At 40.0% G+C, this 25,677-nt stretch overlaps 1 protein-coding gene and 1 non-coding gene across 2 annotated transcripts in view; both read right to left on the bottom strand.

The window, feature by feature from the left end:
• Positions 1 to 17,090: 17,090 nt before the first annotated feature.
• LOC126021786 (U6 spliceosomal RNA) lies at positions 17,091 to 17,194 on the bottom strand. Its single transcript, XR_007500250.1, has one exon. It is a non-coding gene; the product is annotated as a U6 spliceosomal RNA (small nuclear RNA).
• A 5,207-nt stretch (positions 17,195 to 22,401) lies between these two features.
• Positions 22,402 to 25,677, bottom strand: part of PIKFYVE (phosphoinositide kinase, FYVE-type zinc finger containing) — a 108,748-nt gene continuing 105,472 nt past the window's right edge. The window contains exons 41-42 of the mRNA XM_049782536.1: positions 25,553 to 25,627; positions 22,402 to 24,951 (exon numbers count right to left, since the gene is read on the bottom strand). Coding sequence (XP_049638493.1) covers positions 24,836 to 24,951; positions 25,553 to 25,627 — 191 coding nt within the window. The 3' untranslated portion in view covers positions 22,402 to 24,835. The remainder of the gene's footprint in view (positions 24,952 to 25,552; positions 25,628 to 25,677) is intronic.

Here is a 25,677-nt window from a genome sequence, read left to right as displayed (position 1 = left end):
TTGAAGAGGAGCATGTAGAGAAGGCCATTGCTCTTCACTGCATTATCCATCAGCAGGCCCTTTGCAGTAAATGCCTGCCGTGTGACAATGTGTGACAGTGTGAAATGCATCAACCAAATCAGATCCAGGGGCTTAAATCACAGGAGGTTTCGTGCTTTTTTAGAGGAAATGGAGTCAGAATATGGAGATTCACTCTATTTCACCGAGGCACGTTGGCTCAGCAGGGGAAATGTCCTGAAATGATTTTTTGAGTTGAGAGAAGTGAAAACCTTCATGGAGAAGGATGGGAATGCTGTTTCTGAGTTGAGTGATCACAAATGGCTCTTGGACTTAGCTTTTCTTTTTGACATCACACATAAGCTGAATGTACTAAACAAGATGTTACAAGGCTTGGGGCAGCTTATCAGTGCTGCCTATGACAATGTGAGAGCATTCTCCACAAAACTTGTGTTATGGAAATCCCAGTTCTCTCAGACAAACCTTTGCCATATCCCAGCATGCAAGGAACTTGTGGATGCAGGCATACCATTCAGTGGTGAGAAATATGTTGATGCTATTTTTAAGCTAGAGAAGGAATTTGATCACAGATTTGCAGACTTCAAAAATCACAGAGCCACTTTCCAAATTTTTGTGGACCCCTTTACCTTTGATGTGCAAGATGCCCCACCTGTGCTTCAAATGGAGCTCATTGACCTGCAATGCAACTCTGATCTCAAAGCCAAGTTCAGGGAGATTAGTGGAAAAGCAGACATGCATGGGCAATTTTTGAGAGAATTGCCCCCCAGCTTCCCTGAGCTTTCCCAAATGTTCAAGCGCACCATGTGCCTTTTTGGGAGCACATATTTGTGTGAAAAGTTATTCTCCACATTGAACTTCAATAAGTCAAAGTACAGGTCTAGACTTAATGATGATCATCTTCAAACCATACTGAGGGTCTCAACTGCTTCCTCTTTAAAGCCAAATGTGGTTTTAGATTTGTGAGAAGAAGCGCTGTCAAGTCTCTGGCAGCAAGGAATAGGCAAAAGATGCCATGTTCAGAAGAACTGTTCATGTTCTTCACTCAATGTTCTATTCATGTTCAGAAGAAATAATTAAAACTGTTAATAATGACGTTTGAGGACTTTTTTGTGTAAAATCCCTTATGCGGCCCTGCCTCACCCCGACTTTGCCTCCTGCGGCCCCCAGGTAAATTGAGTTTCAGACCCCTGCCTTACACTCTGCACCACCATTCCAGCCCCATCCTTTGTTTTTCTTTAGAGAAGAGGTTATTTTGTTTCTTTAAAAGAAGAGGAAATTTTGGATTTGTTGTTCGCTTTTGAAGGGAGGTTAGGGGGTGTTGTGGTCACACCTGGTGACACTCAGTGTTACTCCTGGCTCTGTGCTCAGAAATCACTCCTGGTAGGCTCAGGGACCATATGGGATGCCTGGGATGTAACTCCGGTTAGTCCCAGGTATGCTGTGTGCAAGGTTAACACCCTCCTTGCTGCACTATCGCTCTGGCCCCTGGATTATTTTTGGTTAAGAGAATATAGCAACTAAAATTTTTTATAGACATTGTAATAATTTAAAAATTAAAGCACTTTTACAAGGGGATTCTTGTGTTAATTTCAACAAACATCTTTATTGCTCTCATTCTCAATCTTGTTATTTTCTACAAAGCACTAATTATGTCTGGATTATTTCACTTTTATATGTTATGCTATTAATTTTAATTTGTTTATTTTCTGTATCCTTATCAGTATATAAATTCCAGAAAATGTGTGGTCTTTGTCTTTTTCACTACTCTGTCCCAAGTGTCTATAACTGAGCTACATAGTATAACCTCAAGTGACATGTGACTATATAAATTAGAAATGAAAAAAATATGAACTTTTAATTTTTGTTGAAAGAGCCGATTCAGAAAACTGATTGACAAGCCAGAAGTAACCAATATTTAAGGAATAAGTTTAATACAAGTTGCAGAACTTTCCTCGTTGAGTCTTCTGTTTTCTCTCTGAACAATAAATAAAATAATACCAATATTTTGAAGATTAAATAAGATAATGAAGTGAATATATAGCCTAAAAATAACACTAATAAGAATTGGTCTTGTAATTAAAGTTTCTCTGGATCTTCTAAAACTTGGGTTCAAATGTGATTATTTGTGATGTACACTTCCCCCAATACCCTATATTAATCTCACCTGGATGGCCAGACCCACCATACCTGGGAGGGGTCTGCGGTTTGGAATAAAGATTATAAAGTGTTGCCTGGGGGAAGGGGAGGCAGAAAAGAAGCAAAGAAGCATGGAGACCAGCTGAAAGGTAAACTGAGGCAGAGAGCCAGAGGAGAAGCAGTTTAGAAAAGCAGTTTGGAATAAGCTGAGCATAGAAGCCATGTGAGGAAATGCACATGGCAGATAGGGCCTTGGAATAAAGCTGACTGACTTTGATGAAACTTTAACTAACTGCTCGTGAGTCAATTTCTCTGCCAGTTACCCTACAATCTTCAGACCCATCCACTGAAGAGGCTAGAGGTGCTGTGCCGAGGGAAGCCTCACCCCAACGCTAGGACTTTAGACTGTATATTAATAATTAAAACAATTATGTAACTAGGAAGGCCTCAGTTTAGCTGAGTCTTGCCTTTGCCTGCATGGCATGTATGAATTCTGTTATAAAGCCCCACTCCATGTTATTTCTATCCTCGAGTACCTTAACTTACCGCTCACTACCCATGTCAACAGGTTTAAAAAGCATTCCATTTCTCTGCTCCTAGATTTATCCAAATTCATAATTGAAAGAAACCTATAGATCACAAAGGCAAACTCAAATTTATGGACGACATTGAACCAACATCCAAGTGTTTATGACTTCCTCCCATCCCAACCTGGAGGGACCTACAGCATTGCTGAATTATTCAGAGTTCATAAAGTTTTGTGTCTTCATGAAAGCCTCCCACTCAGTTCCTGTTTTTCTCAAACTTTCAGTGACCACAGATCTCAGCTGCCTATATCCTTAGGTTCTACCAACTTCTTAAGAATTCAACTCCAGGGGCCAGAGAGATAGCACAGCGGTAAGGTGTTTGCCTTGCATGCAAAAGGACGGTGGTTCAAATTCCGGCATCCCATATGGTCCCCCAAGCCTGCCAGGGGCGATTTCAGAGTGTAGAGCCAGGAGTAGCCCCTGAGCACTGCCGGGTATGACCCCCCCCAAAAAAAAAAAGCAACTCTGGAGCTAGAAAGGTAGCTCAAAGGGCTGATCACCAGCACCACATGATTACCAGAGGGAGGGAGGGAGGGAGAAGAAGGAAGGGAGGGAGGGAGAAAGGGAAGAAGGAAAGGAAAGAAGGCAGGGAGGAAGGAAGGGAATGAGGGAGGAAGGGAGGGAAGGAAGAAATAATAAAAGAAGGGCCCGGAGAGATAGCACAGCGGCGTTTGTCTTGCAAGCAGCCAATCCAGGACCAAAGGTGGTTGGTTCGAATCCCGGTGTCCCATATGGTCCCCCGTGCCGGCCAGGAGCTGTTTCTGAGCAGACAGCCAGGAGTAACCCCTGAGCACCACCGGGTGTGGCCCAAAAACCAAAAAAAAAAAAAAAAAAAGAAATAATAAAAGAAGGAAAGAAAGGAAGAACGGAAAGAAGGAGGGAGGGAGAGGGAAGGAGGAAGGGAGGGAGGAAAGGAATGAAGAAGGAAAGGAGGGAGGGAGGGAGGGAGAAGGAAGGATGGAGGGAGAGAGGGAGGGTGGAGAGAAGAAAGGAAGGGAGGAAGGAAAGGAAGGCAGGGGTGAGGTATCAAGGAAGGAGGAAAGGAAGGACTGGAGGGAGGAAAGAAAGGAAGGGAAGGGGGCCGGGCGGTGGCGCTAGAGGTAAGGTGTCTGCCTTGAGAGTGCTAGCCTAGGACGGACCGCGGTTCGATCCCCCGGCTTCCCATATGGTCCCCCAAGCCAGGAGCGACTTCTGAGCGCATAGCCAGGAGTAACCCCTGAGCGTCACCGGGTGTGGCCCAAAAACAACAAAAAAAAAAAAAAAAAAGGAAAGAAAGAAAAAGGAAGGGAAGGAAGTAAGGAAGGCAGGCAGGGAGGGAAGGAATAAGAAAAGGAAGGAGGGAAGAAAAGGAAATAAGGAAGGAGGAAAGGGAGGGGAGAGGGATGAAGGAAAGGAAGGGAGGAGGGGAGGGGGAAAGGAAGGAAAAAGGAAAGGAAGGAGGGAGAGTGAAGGATGGAGGGAGGGTGGAGAGAAGGAAGAAGGGAGGGAGGGAGGAAAGAAGGATGGAAGGGAGGGAAAGAAGGAAGAAGAAAAGGAAGGAGCAAGGGAGGGGGAAGGGTAAAAGGGAGTAGGGAGAGAGGGAGAAAAAGAAAGGGAAGGGAGAGATGGAGGAAAGAAAGGAAGGAGAGAGGGAGGGGGAGAGAAGGGAGGGAAGAAGGAAGAAGGAAAAGGAGGGAGGAAGGAAGAAAGAAGGGAGGAGGGAGGGTGGGATGTTACCAGCTGCTATTACTTTTCCTGTTCCAAACTTGACCAGATGGGAGTTGTAGAAAAACAATGCTCACCAGGTTGATCTTCTGTGTCATCTACCCTGAACCTCTTCAACCTTCTTATCTCCCTTTCTGCCTACACAAGCCATAGATTCAATTGCTCCTTAGAGTTAGCCAAACCAGTACACTTCAATTTCTGTTCATCTCACCTGAAACTCACTGCAGTATTGATGCTCTGACCTCTCTCTAGTTCCTCACCCACAGATGTTATTTCTGGGAGGGTGGGGAGTCTGCCAGATGTTTCCTGTGTCCGTGAATCTTATCTTAAACTCTGTTCCCTAGTGTGTTGGTTCTCCCTTGAAAGATGCTGAACTGCATGGACCTAAAATGAGCAGCAATAGGAATGCAGCCTGGACCCTGGCCCAGGTTCTCTACCTGTTATGACACAGCTTGACTTTTGACCTGATTCTTTTTGCCCACCCCATTAGATTGGAGGTCTGGGATAAGAAACAGGTATTTCTTGCAGCTGGCCTGGGTTCAGTCTCCAAAATCCCATATGGTCTCCCAAAGCCCTACCAAGTGTGATATCTGGGCAGAGTCATGAGAGTAGTAAACTCTAAGCACCTGTAGGCATTGCCCAAAAATGAAAAAAAAAAAGAAAAGAAAAAAGTGCTTCTGTAAGTCAATGTACTTTATGATTAACGAGGAATTCCAAATTTGAGATATTTAATAGCTTTAGGAGGGAACTCAGTTCACTGTTGATTAGGATGAGTTATTTCTGTATATAAAACTCATTTGGGGTCAGAGTGATGGCACAGTGGTAGGGTGTTTGCCTTGCACGTAGCTGACCCAGAACAGGTGTAGGTTCAATCCCCAGCATCCCATGTGGTCCCCTGAGCCTGCAGGAGCGATTTTAGAGCACAGAGCCAGGAGTCACACCTGCACACTGCCAGGTATGGCCCTAAAACAAAACAAAACAAAACAAAGATGAAAAGAATTCATTGACAAACTTATTTCAAAATATATAGAAATATATGAGTTTGATTTTTTTTCAAAAAATGATTAATGTTCAACTTATTTAAATTACAACATAAGAATTCTTGGCTTTTTGAAGGTCAGCTTGCTTTTTTTAGAAAATCATCAAACTTTTTTTTATTTTTGGGTCACACCTGGCATTGCTCAGGGGTTACTCCTGGCTGTCTGCTCAGAAACAGCTCCTGGCAGGCACGGGGGACCATATGGGACACCGGGATTCGAACCAACCACCTTTGGTGCTGGATCGGCTGCTTGCAAGGCAAATGCCACTGTGCTATCTCTCTGGGCCCCATTTTAGTAGAAAATCATCAAACTTTTAATAATCCATTTTTAAAAACTTAGGTAACATCAAGCTACAATATAAGTTTTAAGTGTGCATTTTTAAAAGACAAAAGGCAACATGTATTTGGGCCAAGGAGGTTGCTCAGTGCACTAGAGAGTAATGCTTTGCCCACAAGCACCTCAATCAATCCCCAGCAAAGCATAATTCCCCAAGCAGGACTGGAGAGATCCCTCAATCACTGTGCTGAGTACTAGGAGTTGAGACCCCAAACCATATAAATAATAAAAAACCAATATGCATGTGTACTGTGTTAACTGCTTCACTTAAAGTCTGCTTTGATTCTTCACTATTCAGTTGACCTCTATTTCCCAGTTCACTCATCCTCTGTCCCCCTTTGATTCTGGTCACCAAACTGAGCTTAGAGATACATTACCAACTTACTTAACCACTGTATAATCTTTCAATTATGTTCAACAGATAGATTTTAAAAGGGCTAAAAAAACTAACATAGCATTTAATATACATTTACAATTATAAGTTTTGAGTAAATTAGGAGTACAGGACTCTCAAAACCAAGTAAAGAATATGTTAAACTACACCCATTATTATACTATATGAGGAAACATTAGAAGTTTTCCCAGTATTTCTACTTTAATTAACATTGTATTGAATTTCCTCAATTGTGTGGTAAGAGGAAAAAAGAATAATGAAGGCAGAGGATTGTAAACTAGTCAATAATCCACTCCTTTCTTAATACATTGAAAAACAAAAATTATATGTATGTAAATTTATGTAAAATTATTATGTAAATTAAAATTTATATTTTATATGTATGTACATTATTTGATATGAAAGATACTATTTACTTATTTTATCATTGTTCGGGAGGTACAGATTCAGTGGTGATTTGAGGCTACTCCCAACCATGTGCTAGAGGAAAGCCCTAGATTTGGTGAACTATATAGTATCAGGAATCAAGTCTAAGATTCCTGTATACAAAGCAAAAGCTCCAGCATTGTGACTCATCTCTTCAATACTTACACTATTATTTTATTTAAAGATTTAAATAGCTTAACTATCAACAATTAGTAGAAAATATAATTTAAAAGATAATATTAGAACATTAAGCAAAACAATATTCAAACTTAGTAAGAAATGCATAAATTTCTTTTTTTTTGGTTTTGGGGGCACACCTGGTGACGCTCAGGGGTTACTCCTGGCCATGTGCTCAGAAATCGCTCCTGGCTTGGGGACCATATGGGACACGGGGATCGAACCGCAGTCCATCTCTAGGTCAGCTGGGAGCAAAGCAAACATCCTATCTCTGCGCCACTGTTCCAGCCCCAAGAAATGCATAAATTTCTATAAAATATTTTAAATCAAGATGAATTGTTAAAAATTATATAAGTAAATAAGATTATACAAATAAATAGATATTATAAATAGATTATATAAATAAATAAAATGAAACAAGTTTTGAATGCCTAAAAGCTAATCTATAGACTAAATTTAAACAGCTTTAAACACTACTTTGTCAAAAAATACTGATTATAATCTACAGTTATGAACCAAATGAAAGCCCAATAAAGTACATAAAGCGACTTCTCGCAAGCCTAAAGAACTATATTGACAGAATAAAATAGTAGTGGAAGACTTCAGTACTCCACTTTCATCATTAGAAGGATATCAGTACAGAGACAAGAGTCCTAAATAAAGAGCTAAAATAGAGCCCAGCCCACAAAGTGGAAGAGGCAAGACTAGTTCACTTCGAGGCGATTACTGAGATGTAAATAACAACAGCCTGGCCCACAACGTTGAAAACACAGACCAGCACATTGCAAGAAGAACTTGGCCACTCCACTCTGCTCCATGGCCTGGCCTTTCTCCTAGACAAGGAGCCCCCAGCACAGCACATAAAAAACACCACCACACCATACACCACACAGCCTTCAACATAGGATCTGTACAGAAACCAGGATCTATAACTAGAGAAACCCGACAGCAACAACTGAGATGGTGAAGAACTTTCTGGGACCATAGAGAATGTCGAAGGTGTCAGTCAACCTAGTAGGCCTGGAGCATGGAGTTCATCTTATGGCAAAACACTTCTAGGGCGAGGTTTCCCTGTTTTTAGGCCAAAGGTTTCTCCTTCCAATTTCTTTCATATTTTGCTGTACCCATGCAAAGAACAACTGACACACACACACACACACACACACACACACACACACACACACACACACACACACACACCCCTTTCTTTTCTTCAAGTCCATCTACTACCTAAAAAAAAAAAGATGGGGCTGGAGAGATAGCATGGAGGTAAGGCGTTAGCCTTTCATGCAGAAGGTCGGTGGTTCGAATCCTGGCATCCCACATGGTCCCCTGAGCCTGCCAGGAGCAATTTCTGAGCATAGAGTCAGGAGTAACCCCTGAGCACTGCTGGGTGTGACTCAAAAAAAAAAAAAAAAAAGAGCATACTAAAGCTTCTGTTATTGTATTGACTACTTTATTGGCGATACAAAAATTGTCACAAAATATCTGCTAATGAACTTTCCTTTTCTTTTTTCAATTCTTTTTTTTTTATTTTAGATCTCCTATTTTCTTTATATTTTTGATAACTTTACTTCCTGTCATCCTGAAACAAATGTATTATGATCAGTTATGTCAACTATGATGCATTTTCTTTTAATAAATTCATTTTAAAAGAAAACACCAACACACTGCAAAGATCACAATGGGAAACAATGCAGAACATACAGGACTCTCAAAACTCATCTATTAAAATATAGAAAAAAGTGGCATGCCACCCACCGACATTCTGTCTTTAACATTATTTTCACTAAACGTCTTAAATTTATCTCAAGGAGAAACCTGTACCACTGCAGAAAGACACTTTTTTTGTGTGTGCTCAGGCACAAAAAATAATTAATTCACCTATATGGGTAAAAATGGATCATGAAAAAAGTTGCTAGTCACCTCTTCTTTTTTTTTTTTTTTTGTGGTTTTTGGGTCACACCTGGCAGTGCTCAGGGGTTATTCCTGGCTCCAGGCTCAGAAATTGCTCCTGGCAGACACGGGGTACCATATGGGACTCCGGGATTTGAACCGATGACCTCCTGCATGAAAGGCAAATGCCTTACCTCCATGCTATCTCTCCGGCCCGCTAGTAACCTCTTCATTTGAGGAAAAGGATATGCTTATGTTTCAACAAATGTCAACCCAGGCAAGAAACTTTGGGTCCCACTTCTTGTCAGAAGCAGGATTCTTACAAATGAAAATCTTCGACACAAATGATTGACAAGTAGGTAAATTGCTCCTCAGAATTGTCAGAGATCACTCAAAAGGACGAGAACAGAAAACAAACTGTGACTTCAACAGATAACTGGGACTAAAATTAACACCACCCAACGGAGATAGAAACTATTGAGAATGGAAATAACCAATTCCAGGATCTCAATTCTGTAGATAAGGAAATGGTTCCTGCTCTCTTCCCACCTCATAATTTAGGAAATACTTGTTACTTGAACTCAGTTTTACAGTGCATACATAAAAGTCCCAGTTTTACTGCTTACTTTCACCAGAACCATTATAAGGAGGACACTAACAGTTCAAATCCATTGGGACATAAAAGCAAGATGGCAGAAGAATTTGGTAATATTATAAAAAACCTTGTGGGCAGGACAACACAAGAATGTCAGCCCAATATGTTTTACGATGACCAGTGGAAAAATAATCAGTTTGCAGGGGACAGTCAACAAGACCGACATAAACTATTTCTACTCTTGATGGTGGGACTCCATCAGGATTTGAATAAAATTAGTAAACAGAATAGCTATGCTATTCTGATTATATCTCTGAATCAAAAACAGTAAAACAAGCTTGGCAGAGATACGAGTCTAATGAGTTCATTATTACTACACTTTTCCAAGGCCAGCTAAAATCCACAGTTTAATAATGCCACAGTGCCACCATGAACCTCAGACATCAGAGATTTTACTCATGTATCTTTGCCTTTGACATCCACAAACAAATGCAGGTTACAAGATTGCCTTGAAATGTTTTTTCTAAAAAGAAATTAAAGATAATAATATAATTTACTGAAGCTATTGTAAAACACAACAGACTTCTCTAAAAAGGACAGAAATTTTGAAATTACCTCCTATGTTATTAATACATTTTAAACATTTTCTCTATGAAAACAAGAAGACAAAAAAATTGCAGATTTATGTAGACTTTCCTTTAGAAAACCTTGACTTATCAACCTTCACTTATAACAATATATCAGGAATTCTAAGAATAACCCTGAAAAATACAATCATTATAGTTAATTGGAAAAGGGCAATTGCACAGCATCTTGTAGAAATTCAGCAAGACAATGGTTTAAATTTGATGATCAGACAATAGTGACTAGGCAAGAAAAAAAGATATCAATGGCATCCAGATAGGAAAGAAGGAAGTCAAGCTCTCATTGTTTGCAGATGACATGATACTATATTTAGAAAATCTAAAGACTCAACCAAATAGCTTCTAGAAACAATAGATTCATATTGCAAAGTGGCTGGATACAAAATTTACAAGCAAACACCAATAGCCTTCTTATATACCGATAATTATAGAGAAGAAATGGACATTAAAAAAATCCCATTCAGATTAGTGCCTCACAAACTCAAATACCTTGGAGTCAACTAAAGAAGAGAAGGACCTATAAAAAGAAAAATATAAAACACTGCTTCAAGAAATAAAAGAGGACACAAGAAAATGGAGACACATACCCTGCTCATGGATTGGGAGGATTAACATCATTAAAATTCCAATACTTGGGCCCGGAGAGATAGCACAGCGGCGTTTGCCTTGCAAGCAGCCGATCCAGGACCAAAGGTGGTTGGTTCGAATCCCGGTGTCCCATATGGTCCCCCGTGCCTGCCAGGAGCTATTTCTGAGCAGACAGCCAGCCAGGAGTAACCCCTGAGCACCGTCGGGTGTGGCCCAAAAACCAAAAAAAAAAAGAAAAGAAAAAATCCAATACTTCCCAAAGCATTGTACAGATTTTTTTTGTGTGTGTGTGTGTGGTTTTTGGGTCACACCCGGCAGTGGTCAGGGGTTTTTCCTGGCTCTGTGCTAAGAAACTGCTCCTGGCAGGCACGGGGGACCATATGGGACGCCGGGATTTGAACCGATGACCTTCTGCATGAAAGGTAAACGCCTTACCTCCATGCCATCTCTCCGGCCCCGCATTGTACAGATTTAATGCGTTCCCTCACAGGGGTTTCAAACTCACGGCCTGCAGACCATTTGCGGCACTCCGTACAACATTTTGTGGCCCTGCCCTAGAGGAATCTTTTTTTGTTTTGTTTTGTTTTAGTTGTTTGGGTCACATCCCCCAATGTTCAAGGCTTACTACTGACTTTGCACTTAAGGATCACCCTCCTGCGGCCCCCAGGTAAATTGAGTTTGAGACCCCTGCAAGGATACCCATGACGTTCTTCAAAGAAGTGGATCAAACACTCCTGAAATTAATTTGGGACAATAAACACCCATGAAGAGCTAGAGCAACCCTTAAGAAAAGGAATATGGGAGGCGTCACTTTCCCCAACTTTAAATTGTATTACAAAGCAATAGTCATGGGGCCAGAGCAATAGCACAGTGGCAGGGCATTTGCTTTGCATGTGGCCGACCCTGGACAAAACCGGGTTCGATCCCAGCACCCCATATGGTCTCCTGAGCCTACCAGGAGTGATTTCTGAGTGTAGAGCCAGGAGTAACCACTGAGTGTCGCCGGGTGTGGCCTAAAAACAAAACAAAACCAAAAAAAAAGGCAAAACAATAGTCATTAAAACAGCAGGTTTATTCAAAGACAGACCTTCAGATCGATGGAATAGACTTGGGTATTCATAGAATGTTCCCCAGATATACAATCAATTAATATTTGATAAAGGGGCAAGAAATGCAAAATGGAGCAAGGAAAACTTCTTCTTCTTCTTCTTTTTTTTTTTTTTTTTTTTTTTTTTTGGTTTTTGGGCCACACCCGGTAACGCTCAGGGGTTACTCCTGGCTATGTGCTCAGAAGTTGCTCCTGGCTTGGGGGACCAGATGGGACGCTGGGGGATCGAACCGCGGTCCGTCCAAGGCTAGCGCAGGCAAGGCAGGCACCTTACCTTTAGCGCCACTGCCCGGCCCCTTTTTTTTCTTTTTTTTTTTTATTTTTTTTATTTTTGCCTTTGGGGCTACAGTTGGCAATTCTTTTTTTTTGTTTGTTTGTTTTGTTATTTTTGTTTTTTTGTTTTTGGGCCACACCCGGCGGTGCTCAGGGGTTACTCCTGGCTGTCTGCTCAGAAATAGCTCCTGGCAGGCACGGGGGACCATATGGGACACCGGGATTCAAACCAACCACCTTTGGTCCTGGATCAGCTGCTTGCAAGGCAAACGCGCTGTGCTATCTCTCCGGGCCCAGGAAAACTTCTTCAAAAAGTAGTGTTGGGACAACTGGTCAGCCACATGCAAAAAAAAAAAAAAGTGAATTCATGGGGGCCAGAGTGATAGCAAAGTGATAGGCATTTGCCTTGCACACGACTGACCCAGGATGGACCAGGGATCGATCACCGGAGTCCCATATGGTCCTTGAGCCAGGAGCAATTTCTGAGCGTATAGTCAGGAGTAGCCCCTGAGCATCAAAACAAACAAACAAAAAAAGCTAACTCAGACCTCCATCTAACACCATGCACAAAGGTCAAATCCAAATGGGTTGAAGACTTTGATATCAGACCTGAAACCATAAGGTATATAGAACAACACATAGGTAAAACACTCCATGATATTGAGACTAATGGCATCTTCAAGGAGGAAACAGCACTTTCCAAACAAGTGGAAGCAGAGATAAACAGATGGGACTATATTAAGCTGAGAAGCTTCTGCAACTCAAAGGAAATAGCCTAGAGTACAAAAGCCATTCACAGAATGGGAGAAACTATTCATTCAATATCCATCAGATAATGGGCTAATATTTAATCTATACAATATATACTGACAGAATTTAGCAAGAAAAAAACATATGATCCCATCAAAAAGTGGGGAGAAGAAATGAACAGCCATTTTGTCAAAGAAGAAATACAAATGGCCAAAAACACATGAAAAAATGCTCCACATCACTAGTCATCAGGGAGATGCAAATCAAAACAAGAATGAGGTACCATCTCATGCCATAAAGACTAGCACACATCACAAAGAACGAGAGCAATCGGTTCTAGTGGCATGTGGAGAGAAAGGAAATCTCATTCACTGCTGGTGGGAATGCCGTCTAATCCAGCCCTTATGGAAAATAACATGGAGATTCCTCAAAAACTCGAAATTGGGCTCCCATATGATCCAGCTATAGCACTCCTAGGGATATACCACTATGTATATATATATATATATATGTATATATATACATATATATACACCACTCCTAAGATATATGATATAAGGATATACCACTCCTAAGAACACAAAAATACAATTTAAAAATCCTTTCCTCACACCTATATTCATTGTGGTGCTATTTACAATAGCCAGATTCTGGAAACAACCAAGATGCCCTTCAACAGATGAATGGCTAAAGAAACTGTGGTACATATACACAATGGAATACTATGCAGATGTCAGGAGAGATGAAGTCATGAAATTTTCCTATTCATGGATGTACATGGAATCTATTATGCTGAGTGAAATAAGTCAGGGGGAGAGAGATAGACACAGAATAGTCTCACTCATCTATGGGTTTCAAGAGAAATCAAAGACATTCTTGCTATAGTCTTCAGAGACAACATAAAATAACAAGGTCAGTTTGAAAATTGTAGAAAAGTTGAAGTTAGCTAAGGAGAGATAACAGGGCAAGAAGCTGCAATGACACCAGCACAGTGACAAGTTGTTCTTCTGCTAGTCTGGGAAGCTTCAGTGCACATTATAACAGAAAAATATGAATTAAAACATGCGTTCTAGGATTTCATATGTTCTGGTATTGCAGAAGGATTGAAAGTTATACTATACTTTTTTTTTTTTTTTCAAAAAAAAAAAAAGTAGAAGCAGGGGCCAGAGCATGGGTAAGGCACATGCCTTGCAGGTAGTCAACCCAGAGTTGATCCACAGATTCCAACTAATCCCCTAGTCACCAAGAAGTTATTCCAAAGTGAAGACCCGGAATAACCCCTAGATGCTGCCTGGTGTGACCCCAAAATAAAAGAACAAATAATTAAATTAAGTTAAAAATCCCTGAGCCTCTGAGCCCTATTCTGTAACTCAAACTCTTCAGAAAGAAGTCAAGAGGCACTAAACTAACCCTCACCCAGCACAGTTGCCTACACCTCAGGTTTCTGACATGCTCTGACATACTCAGGATGTGGGTTGTCACACTATGTCTCTCAAACAGTAATACATGGCCATGTCCTCAATTCTCAGATTGCTCAGTTCCATGTGGGCTGTGCTGGAGGAATTGTCTACAGTGAGGATGACTCTATTACTGGAATTTCTGTGTGGTTTTTTTTTTTTTTTTTTTGCCATCACTAGGATCTATCCTTCCCATCCACTCAATCCCTTGTCCAGGGATCTGCCACACTCAGTACATATTATAATCAATGAAGATGTACCCAGATGTCTTGCAGGAGGTCATTACTGATGTACCAGGTTTTCTCACCTCAGCCCCAGTCTGCACCAGCTCCTCCTAGAGTGCACACCTGTGGACAGAGAGAGGAAAGACTCCCCTTACTTTGCCTAGTTCCCTTCTGTTCCAGGGTCTGTGACCCTTACCTATGGCCACTGTAAGCAGAAAGAGGACCTTCCATGTTCAATCCACGCTGAAGGCTATGCTGTTATAGAAACTGTAGAGAAGGGTTTGATAGTTTTGGAATGTATTCTGTATAAACTTTTCTGATTTAATTTATTAGACTGCATATTTATGGGAAAAAAATTCATAGCTAAATCCCTGGCCCAACTCAAGAAAAAGTGCCTGATCATTTGGGCTTTCCTCTGAGAAGTCTGTGGCTGATTGAGGGCATAGACTATACAGTGGATGTTGTAAAGAGAAAGTTCCTCTCACTAAGAAATTAAGCCGGGGCCGGGCGGTGGCGCAAAGAGGTAAGGTGCCTGCCTTGCCTGCGCTAGCCTTGGACGGACCGCGGTTCGATCCCCCGGCGTCCCATATGGTCCCCCAAGCCAGGAGCGACTTCTGAGCGCATAGCCAGGAGTAACCCCTGAGCGTTACCGGGTGTGGCCCAAAAACCAAAAAAAAAAAAAAAAGAAATTAAGCTGACAGAACCTTCTTTCACAGTGAAAATTCTGAGTGCCATAGATTCCTGTCTTTTCTTGTTTTTTTTTTTTATCAGAAATTTGATTTGAGATATTTTGTAATCACTGTGTTTACATTTGATTTAATTTTGTCTTGATATTTTGGGGGGGCCACACCCAGTGATGCTCAGGGGTTACTCCTGGCTCTGCACTCAGAAATCACCCCTGGCTTGGGGGATCAAATGGGTTATCGAACTGAGATCCATCCTGGATCAGCTGCATACAAGGCAAACACCCTACCGCTGCACTATTGCTCCAGCCCACCACCACATTTATTTTTATATTATAGTTATATTATTTTTATTAAATTCTCTATTAGCATAATATATTTGGGAAAAACTCAGTATATCATGCATAATGTCCTGCACTTGTTCCTATTTCAGAGGGTTTTCTTCAAAAACAGAAAATCCCAGGACTAGAGGGGGGAAAAAAACAAAAATTCCCAGGCCTCTCACATACTCCTGGTTGTAGCTAGACTGGCGGGTCCTGCACGCCCCCTACTGCCCAGACTTTCTCTGGAGGGAGGATTGTGTCTGGGCTCCCAGCAGTCACCCTAACTCCTGCTACCTATGAAATGCTGCCAGTCTGTCAGAGCTGTGAACATAGTGACCTGACTTTGTCCATCACATTTATTTTATATCATATGCATCTAACATGGGTACAATAATGTTTCCACCAAGTAGTGCAAGGAATGGAAACATGCTCTGGCCCCTCCAATATGTCCCAACTATTTTCCCATTTTTTTCCTGTGCCACCTGTAGTCTATCTCTTCATTCTCCCACCAAACTCCTACTACTTGGCAGTACAAATTTTGTTCTCCAAGGACAATGATATGCCATCTTTTAATGGTTGTCCCTTGTTTCCTTGTTCACCACAGTTGTGAAGTCATGCATATCTGACCTCCTTCTGACTCATTTGCCTAAAATGACACCTTCCAATTCCATGGAAATAGTAGTAAACTTAAAGTTAGAAACTTTTCTTATAGCTCTGTACTGAGGAATATAATGTACATATGCTAAAACTGACTTAACTCACCCATTCATCTGTTGCTGAACATTTGGATTGCTTTATATCCTGGATATTTATTGTATGAAACAATTAACATAGATGTGAATAATTTTTCTAATTTTTATTTAGGCACCAATATTTTCAATGTTATTAACAAAAGAATTTAATTACACAATTATTTAACACCATCACCTAATTCAAGAGTCTGCTTCTATCCATCCATAAAACATGAAGCCCTGTAATCTACATCATGCCTGCCTGGAAAATTCAGGGAGTTTGTGCTGTATATTTTAAAATTAACCATTAAACATTTTTAATTTTGTCACCACAAAATACAGATACAATCTTATTCATAATTGAAATTCAGTCATACAAGGTCCCAAATCCACCTCTTCATCAATTTATTACCACCATTATTTCACCACACCAATAACCCAAAATTAAAATGTACAAAATTACAATATTCTAACATCCTAATATTTCATCATCTTAGTATTTCAAGATTACAGCATTGCAAAAATAGAAGTATTTCAGTACTTCAACATCTCAATTCACCAATATTCTAATATTCCAATATTCTAGCATCCCAATATTCCTCTATTCCAACATCCATATATTCCATTTGTGTAACATCCCGATCTTTCATTATCCAAAAATAATATTTCAATAAAACAGCATACCTATAATCCATTATTCTAATATACCAATATTCCAACAACTTAATATTCCCAAAGTGAAAAATCTCAGAATTCAAACATTCCAGAATTCCAACATTCCAGAATTCCAACATTCCAGAATTCCAACATTCCAGAATTCCAATATTCCGACACCTCAATATTCCACTATACTTATCTCCATTTATTATTTTATTCTATTATTCCAAAAATACCAATATTCCACTGTGAGGACTGTGTGTAAAGGGTGTGTACAGCAGATGTGTGAGAGATGCATATGTGAGGGGCATGCATGAGGGGCCCTCTAAAATAATCTTAAAGGACTTTTTTAGATTGCTTCATGAATTTGCATGACATCTTTGTGCAGGAGCCATGCTAATGTTCAATATTTTTTCAATTTTAGTAAATTAGCTGCTAGAGGGAAGCACAAAAGTAAAATATTATGTTAAGAAATATATTTGCATATTATCTGTTTAAAAAGGAAAGAATTAGGGCTGAGTTAGCACAATGATTAGGCCTTGTATATGGCTGACCCGGGTTCAATCCCAGCATCCCATATGGTTCAATGAGACTTCCAGGAGTAATTTCTGAACACAAAGTCAAAACTAACCCTGAGCACCATCCAGATGGTAGACAAGTAAAGAAATAAAAAGAAAGAATATACCAAACCCCCATTTTTTAGTGCAGAGGGAAAAATATAGAGGAACTTAGAGTTCAGTATAATTCCCTGGCCATCTTTTCGATTATGTTATGTGGTTTATGGTGGCTGCATTTGTTCTCTGTGGATGTTGAGATGTTACTGTTCATTAGTCACCTTTGCCTCAAATATAGGGCTTACTTATTATGCTTGTGTGTCCTCTAGTGTATGATGAGACTTGATCTCTGACTGAAGCCTCACCCACACTCTCCTCAAACATAGGGCTTCTCCCATGTGTGTATCCTCCAGTGTGTGATGAGATATGACCTACGACTGAAGCCTTGCCCATACTCCCCACAAGCATAGGGCTTCTCCCCTGTGTGTGTTGTCTGGTATTTGATGAGATGAGAACTGTGACTGAAGCCTCTCTCACACTCCCTGAAAACATAGGGCTTCTCCCCTGTGTGTGTTCTCTGGTGTTTGATAAGACCTGACCTCAGACTGAATTTGCGGCCACACTCCCTGAAAATATGGGCCTTCTCCCCTATGTGTATCCTCAGTGTGTGATGAGATAGAAACCCTCACTGAAGCCTTACCCACACTCCCTGCAAATATGGTGTCTGATGAGCTCTGACCTACTGAAGCCTAGCCCACACTACCTGCAAACTTGGGGCTTCTCCTGTGTTTGAGTATTCTGGTGGGTGATGAGATTAGACCTATCATTGAAGCCTTAACCAGGCCTTACATACTTGTCTCTTAAAATTCTTGTCATTAGAGGCCGGTGAGGTGGCTCAAGAGGTAAGGTGTTTGCCTTGCAAGCGCTAGCCAAGGAAGGACTGCGGTTCGATCCCCTGGCGTCCCATATGGTCCCTCTAAGCCAGGGGCAATTTCTGAGTGCTTAGCCCAGAGTAACTCCTGAGCATCAAACGGGTGTGGCCCAAAAAAAAAAACAAAAACAAAAACTTCTTGTCATTAACATCCCTACAACTACTCTATCTGTGTCCTTTGGAATTTCTTTCTGGCCTGTATCAGTTTCTTCATCCATTGACATCTCATGTTTATTACAGCACCAGTTGTGACTGTTACATAGGTTAGAAAAGGCTGTTGAAATTTCGTTATATCTTTTTAGCCAAAAGTATGAAGCTTTCTTTGTGCTTTTGATTTTCAAGTATGTCAATTCTTGTCATTATATGTATCCAAATGTTGCTACCACTGTTCTGGTCAGGAATTCTCTGGACAGGAATTCTCTGATTGAGGGTGCTTTCTTGCAGATGTTCCTGGGAGGATCTGAGATGGATGACTACATTTGATGTGAGGACTGAGGAAGTTCTGACTGTAGAAGGTGTGAGAGCAGAAGGGACATGGAAGGTTTTGGTCAGAGTAGATGTTGTACCATAAATCTGTCTATAGTATAACTCTATCTCCTGCTAAAGTCTGTAAGGTTTCCTTATTTTGTTAATAAAGCAAGATAAAACTTCATACTCCTAAATAATTTGGTGGAATTGTTTTTGGTTGTATTTTGTGGCTACCCCCAGAGATGCCCAGAGCTTACTCTTGGCTCTGTGCTCTGAATCACTCTTGGCAGACATGGAGAATTGTATGGAATGTTGTGCTACAGTTCTGGCCCCTAAACTGTGTTTTGTCATTCCATTTGCATTCACTAAATCTTGCAAAATTTAGAAAGTCCGTATCCAGTAGTTTTTCTGTTTTTGTTTTTGGGCCAAATCTTATAGTGCTCAGGGGTTACTCCCATTTTTTTGCACTCAGCATGTCCTTCTGGCTGGCTTAGGAAGACAATAGGTTCCTGAAGATTTAACCTGGGTTGGTGCATGAAAGACAAACACCCTACCCATTGTATTATCATTTGGATCCTCTATCCTGGAAATATCTGACATAAAATCTTACGTGACCTTTCCATACACAGCACCCTGAATCCTATTACTCTGTGAAGTGGTTTCTAAAGATATTTTACTTTCTGAGATGTAGTGACACTTTATTTCATAAGGTCAAATCATCCTTAGTGATATCCTATGAAGGGAAAGACGAATATGGCTAAGAAGCGCCTACCTTGGAATTGTACCAATAGAGGTAGGATAGGTTTATTTATAGATTATATGTGAATAAATTTAAATTTGAGTCTTGCCATCTAAAAAGGCATATTTAGGGGCTAAAGACATAAAGTTTACAGTGCAAACCTGGCTTGTGGCTAATTCCAGGGCAATCCCTAATGTTGTATCTGATCCAAGTACTTCCAGGATTGATCCCTGAGCACAAATCTAAGAGTAATGCCTGAGTATTAATGGGTGTAGCCTCTGTCTCCAAAATGCCCAAAAGTCATATATAGACCATGTGATGTATGTGAGCCCTGTGAGCAGTGCTGGACCTAGTAACTCCTACCACAATAAAAAAAAAATGCGTAGAGAAGCCAACATTACATGCAAGACAGATTCCCCAGTAAGGCATAACCCACAAGCATCACAACTAATGCTGGCATGGATGCAGGGAGAAAGGAACTCCCATTCACTGCTTATGGAATGCTATCTAGTCCAGCCTTTCTGTAAAACAATATGGATATACCTCAAGACAAGTGTAAATTGAGCTCCCATATGATCCAAAATACCACTCCTAGGGTACACAAAAACACAGGTACAACCTAGGAACACAAAACACAGTACAGACATGCCGTCTACACACCTATGTTCACCACAACACTGTTTACAATAGCCAGAATCTGGAAACACCCTCAGAGCCTGACAACAGATGAGTGGCTAAAGAAACTGTATATATCTTCACAATGGAATACTATGCAGCCGTTAGGAAAAAATAAAGTCATGAGTTTGCTTATACATCGATGGACATGGAGATTATTATTATCATTAATTATTATTATATCATTATCTAATATCACTAGATATGATATAAATATAAATATATAAACATAATATATAATATCATTATTATTATATGCTCATATTATGTATGACTCAGAGGGAGATAGATAAATATAGAATAGTCTGATTCCTCTGGGAGATAAGAAAAATAAAAGATGGTATGGTAATAATATCCAGAGACAAAAACAGGAGAGCCAAGAGGACCAGCCCATGATATGAACTTTACTAAAAGGAGTGGTGAGTGCAGTTAAACCACTAACTAACGGTGATAACTAGCATGACAATGATAGTGAGAAAAAGAAGCAGAATCTCTGTCTCAGACAGGCAGGATGGGGAGAGATAAATGGAGAACATTGGCAATGAGAAAATTGCACTGTATAAGGGCAGTATATTCTATAAGAGAACCCCAGCTAAGAACAATTCTGTGACCATGATGCTTAAATAAAGAAATTAAAATAAAATAGTATGTTGAATGAAACCTGGCTGAATGTGGCAATATGGGTGAAGTGAAATGCACATTTTCAGATACAAAATTAGCTGATAGAAAATGCAAGATGTTGGGAGGATCATGGTGAGGAGCTTGGCAAAATCCACATTAGCTTTGTGCTGGTCTTACACATCAACAGTATAAAACTACTGATAAAAAGTATTTTTGAGGGGCTGGAGCTAGAGTGCAGTGGTAGGGCGTTTGCCTTGCACACGGCTGACCCAGGACGGACCTGGATTGATCCCTGGCACTATATATAGACCCCAAGCCAGGAGTGATTTCTGAGCCTATAGTCAGGAATAACCCCTGAGCATCACTGGGTGTGGCCAACCCCCCCAAAACAACAAAAACAAAACAAAAATACTCCGTATTTTTGAGTGGTCCAGAAAGAAAGCATAGCAGGGTAGGTGTTTGCCTTGCAAGTGGCTGACCCGAGTTCAATTTCTGGTATCCCATAATGTCCTCTGAACCTATCAGAGAACCTATCAAAGAACAGGGCCAGGAATAACCTCAAGTATCATCACTGAGTGAACCTCAAAATAAAAGGAGAGGAAAAAAAAATCACTTCCTTCAGGATCTCAAAAATCCCATAATCCTTTGTTTTTCTTATATCTCACAATGAGTGAGCTTATTCTTTTTATCCCTATCATTCTGACTCATTTCACTCAGCCTAATAGTCTCCATATCCATCCATATAAAGCAAATTTTACTTCATTTTTCCTAAAGGCAGCTTTTTTAGCCACTCAGCTGTGGTCAGGTGAAGTATCACGTTCTCTAGGAGATAGGTTGAGGTTTGATTCCCACCAAGCTCCCAGACAGGAAAGGCAGTTGCCATTTCCCTGTTTGATTAGGACTGGGGGAACAGTTCCAGTTGTAGAGATCCACAGGAAATAATTCACACAGTGAAAAGGTACAAGAATGTGTTCAGGAAATCCAGTGCTCAAGCAAGGAATTCAAACCACAAAAGCTTTCTGCTCCTAAGATGGAGTGTAGCTCAGTGAAAGAAGACCAAAGAATGAGCCCCTGCCTTCCTCAGACCACTGCTTTTATTGACAAGAATCAGGTCCACCCTAGGGTGGGAGGAGAATAAAGTAAGGAATAATCCAATATACTATCACCAGGTCACACCCTAAGGTGGAATTATTGATTAAGGTAGGATCAGTAACCCAACAGTTAGGCACCTGCATTGTTTCGATTCTGTATACTGTAGTGCTGCACTGACCACAGGAGTGCAGAGGGCACTTTTGATTTTGTGTTCCTACGGTATATCCCTAGTAGTGGTATTGCTGGGTCATATGGAAGCTCGATTTCTAGCTTTTTGAGGAATGTCCATATTGTTTTCCAAAAAGGCTGGACTGGTCTGCATTTTGGTGGGTCATTTTAAAGAAGTACTTTGGTTGAAAGGAGCAATGAAGCTATGATTCATTGGTGGTTGGGGGGGGGGGGGAGACTTACAGATATAGATTATTTCCAAGACAAATTCTTCAGTAGGAAAGCAAGGGAAGAAGTGGAAATTGATGTTAATTAACCATTATAAGACAGAGCCAGGTTTTGTACACTAAACTCTATCTTGGCATGTTGCAAATTTCCCCCAAGAAGATTCAAATCAAAGTTGAAATAGATTCTCAGTTTTAATTGTTTATTTTAAGTCAGTTTTATTTTACAGTACTGTCTCCAAAACATCAAGGCATTTATCATTTAAATAACATGTTGATCATATAAAATAACTAAACCAAAGTAGATAAAATATACAATATGTTACATTAAGTATTTTCAGTATTGTTAAATTGAATTTTCCATATTAAATTAAAAGAGGCTAATCTGATTTACAGTGCCATCTCTCTAGTTAAAATTTAATCTGCCTCAAAGACATAATGTACATTATTTTACAAAACCGACACAGCAACATTAATAAAACTGCTCAGGATTACAATTTGTTTTCCTGTAATACACTGTATTCATGTTACAAAAACAAACAAACAAACAAACAAACAAACAAACAGAAAAGGGCATTGCATGAGATGGTTTGAATACTGCATAAGTCAACGAGTTAATACTTGAGGAGTAATGAATGGCCTGGTAGGTTGCAGCATCAGGCTTCTCCAGGACAGTTTCTCTCTGACAGCTAAATGTTCTTGACCGTTTCCCTAATAATTTGACTACAAGACTACAGACTATGGTCACTGGGTTAAGATACAATACCAAGGAGAGGCCGAAGCCACAGAAACCAGAACAACCCTACTGTTTACAAGTTCTAATAAAAGCCATAACTAGAAAATCATTGACTGCAGAGTCAAGAAAAAAAAATTTAAGACATTTTGTAAGAAAGGTTGAACAGCTATAAATTTAAAATATTCAAGACTATAAAAGGACTTACAATATTCCTCCCCTTGTTTTTCTTAGGCTCACATAAGAAACAAATTCTTTTTATTATTCATAAAGTTGTCATGGCATTAAAAATTCTCACATTTATAAATAACATTTTTATACAATGCAACGTGTTCACAACATTTTGCTGTACTACTTAACAATTATTCTTAGGATTATGCTTTATTCTAAAGAAAAAAGTTTCCTCCTCATTCTGCTCTCATTAGTGCTCTCCAAGTTTCAAAATGAAACTGAAAAGAGGTAAAGAGGTCCTTCACTATGTAATACTGAACAGTACAATGTATATAATGATTTCTAAAACGGTAGTCTAAATAAGAGCATCAAGTGGCTAAGATATAGATCTACCACTCATAAGAAGGAAATTTCTTATGCCCCTTCCACTAAGACAGTTTTCATTCCACAAAGAATGGAACAATCGAAACTTATATCAATTTAAATTTTACATGTAAATTTATATATTAACATTTGAAATTTATATGAATTTCAAATTATTCTTGTTAAAGACAGAAGACACAAGGAAACATTTGGGATTAAGCTATTTTCTCAAAGACAATTTACTGTTAGTAGGCCACATTAAACTGTTCCATAAGAAATAAGTGTAGCTGGGGCCCTTCAGAGAGACTTGGACCCCACTGTAATTGCCACTTTAGAGGGTAGAATCTCATGCATGCCAAACGGAGCCCCTGAAAAAAGACTCCCCTCTAGGCTGAGCAGACCCACTCCACCTGGGGGAGAGAAATCTGGCATATCGTCATGGAGCCCACCTCCTGTGTTTTCCCTGTCACATAGGTCACATTTCTCCAGTTACATAGGTCACATCTGCAAACCTGATATGCTGCACATACACTTGACCAGTAAGGACCTTCACTTCCCTTTGTTCAATCTTCCCACAGACAGGTAAATCCTGTGTTCCCTATTGGCTATATATACTGGTAACAAAGAGTCATCACACTGCAGTTGCTCCTGGAAGTTTTACTCCATATATTCCCGGTCCCCACTTTCCTCCCCACCCTAAAGCAATCTGAGTGAGGTCATGAACTTGCCTGGTATCAGACATCACCTGTATCATCAACAAATAAGAAACACAAAGTTAACAGATCTATTAAATCTTTTTTTGGAGGGAAAGTTTGTTTTTTGGGCTCAGGGGTTACTCCTGGGTCTGCACTCAAGAATGACTTGTGGTGATACTTGGGGAACCACTTGGGATGCTGGGGATCAAACCTGGATCTCAGCATGCAAGACCCTACCTACTATCCTATCACTCCAACCCCTCAGATATAGGAAATCCTTCTAAGTCAAATGTGATGCGAGGGGAACCACAGTCTCTGAGAGAGATACTGATTCTGAGCAAAAAGGTTAGCAAAACAACAACCAGTTTTCACTTATAAAATTTGTCCTTAGCCCTTTGAAATGTATCTACATTCAGCTTCAGCACAAAAATATTCAGGCAACTTTTCCAGCCTCAAGATAGATAATTGGTAATATCAAAAAATAAATCCTTAGAGTTTGAGCCCATCATTTATGATAGCCTATGTATAGTTTCAAAACTTAAAGGCCTTTACAGAAAATGACTTATATGATAAATCAAAGTAGCTTAGTTTTGGTCATTTTATTCAGTCTCCTTTCTTTCCTTCTTGGTCCACTTCGAAACTTGTGTTCATATCTCAGCAATTCAAACCTAAGCCTGTCCAGTGGTCTGGTACCATCAGGAAATACTTGTCCATGGCTTCACAAAATCTAGTCCTATACAATTCCGGAGAGACTACAGTTGGCATTTTACCTAGGATTATGAAAGACAACAGGGAAAAAGAGAACAGTTACATAACTGACTGAGCAAATGACTTTTACAATATGTTCTTGGGAAAATTGCCTCCCCCAATAAAACCAAAACAAGATAGACACCAAGTAAGGAGGAAGGTTGGTGTTTAAATAATTAAAAAAATTTTAAAGGAGGAAAAAAGAAAGGAGGAAGAGAAAACCATACTCTCCTTTAAACATGGATTTCTTTCTTTTTTCCATTCTGGAGAAGCCAATGAATAAGGTATTCCTTTTCTTCTTTTTCCACTGCCCCCCCACCCCATCTTTCTAAGTAGATTTCATTTAGTAAAAAAATGTTTTTGAATTTTTAACAAGTAGACATTCAAACTTTTTTTCTTATTTTGCTCTTTTTGTTTTGGGGTCACATCCAGCAGTACCCAGATTTTACTTCTGGCTCTGTGCTCAAGATCACCACTGGCAGTGTGTAAGAGACCACATGGGATGCTGGGGATCAAACCCAGTTCAGCTGCATGCAAGACAAGTGCCTTACCCCTGTACTCTGGTCCCAAACTATATTTTTCTAAAAAGATGTTAACTGATAACAAAAGGAAAAATATGCTCACCTTGCCCTCCTAAAATTCCTGTTGATTTCACAACCATCTCAAGCTTTTTATCCCATGTAAATGTTCTAATATAATCTGTTTGTAGAAGGGGGGAAATTAAGTTAATAAATATAGGTTAATAATAA

The sequence above is a fragment of the Suncus etruscus genome, chromosome 10 (genome assembly GCF_024139225.1).
Source record: "Suncus etruscus isolate mSunEtr1 chromosome 10, mSunEtr1.pri.cur, whole genome shotgun sequence".
Taxonomy (NCBI): domain Eukaryota; kingdom Metazoa; phylum Chordata; class Mammalia; order Eulipotyphla; family Soricidae; genus Suncus; species Suncus etruscus.
Note: the sequence above shows the minus strand (reverse complement) of the source record. Positions and strands in the feature narration are given on the sequence as shown.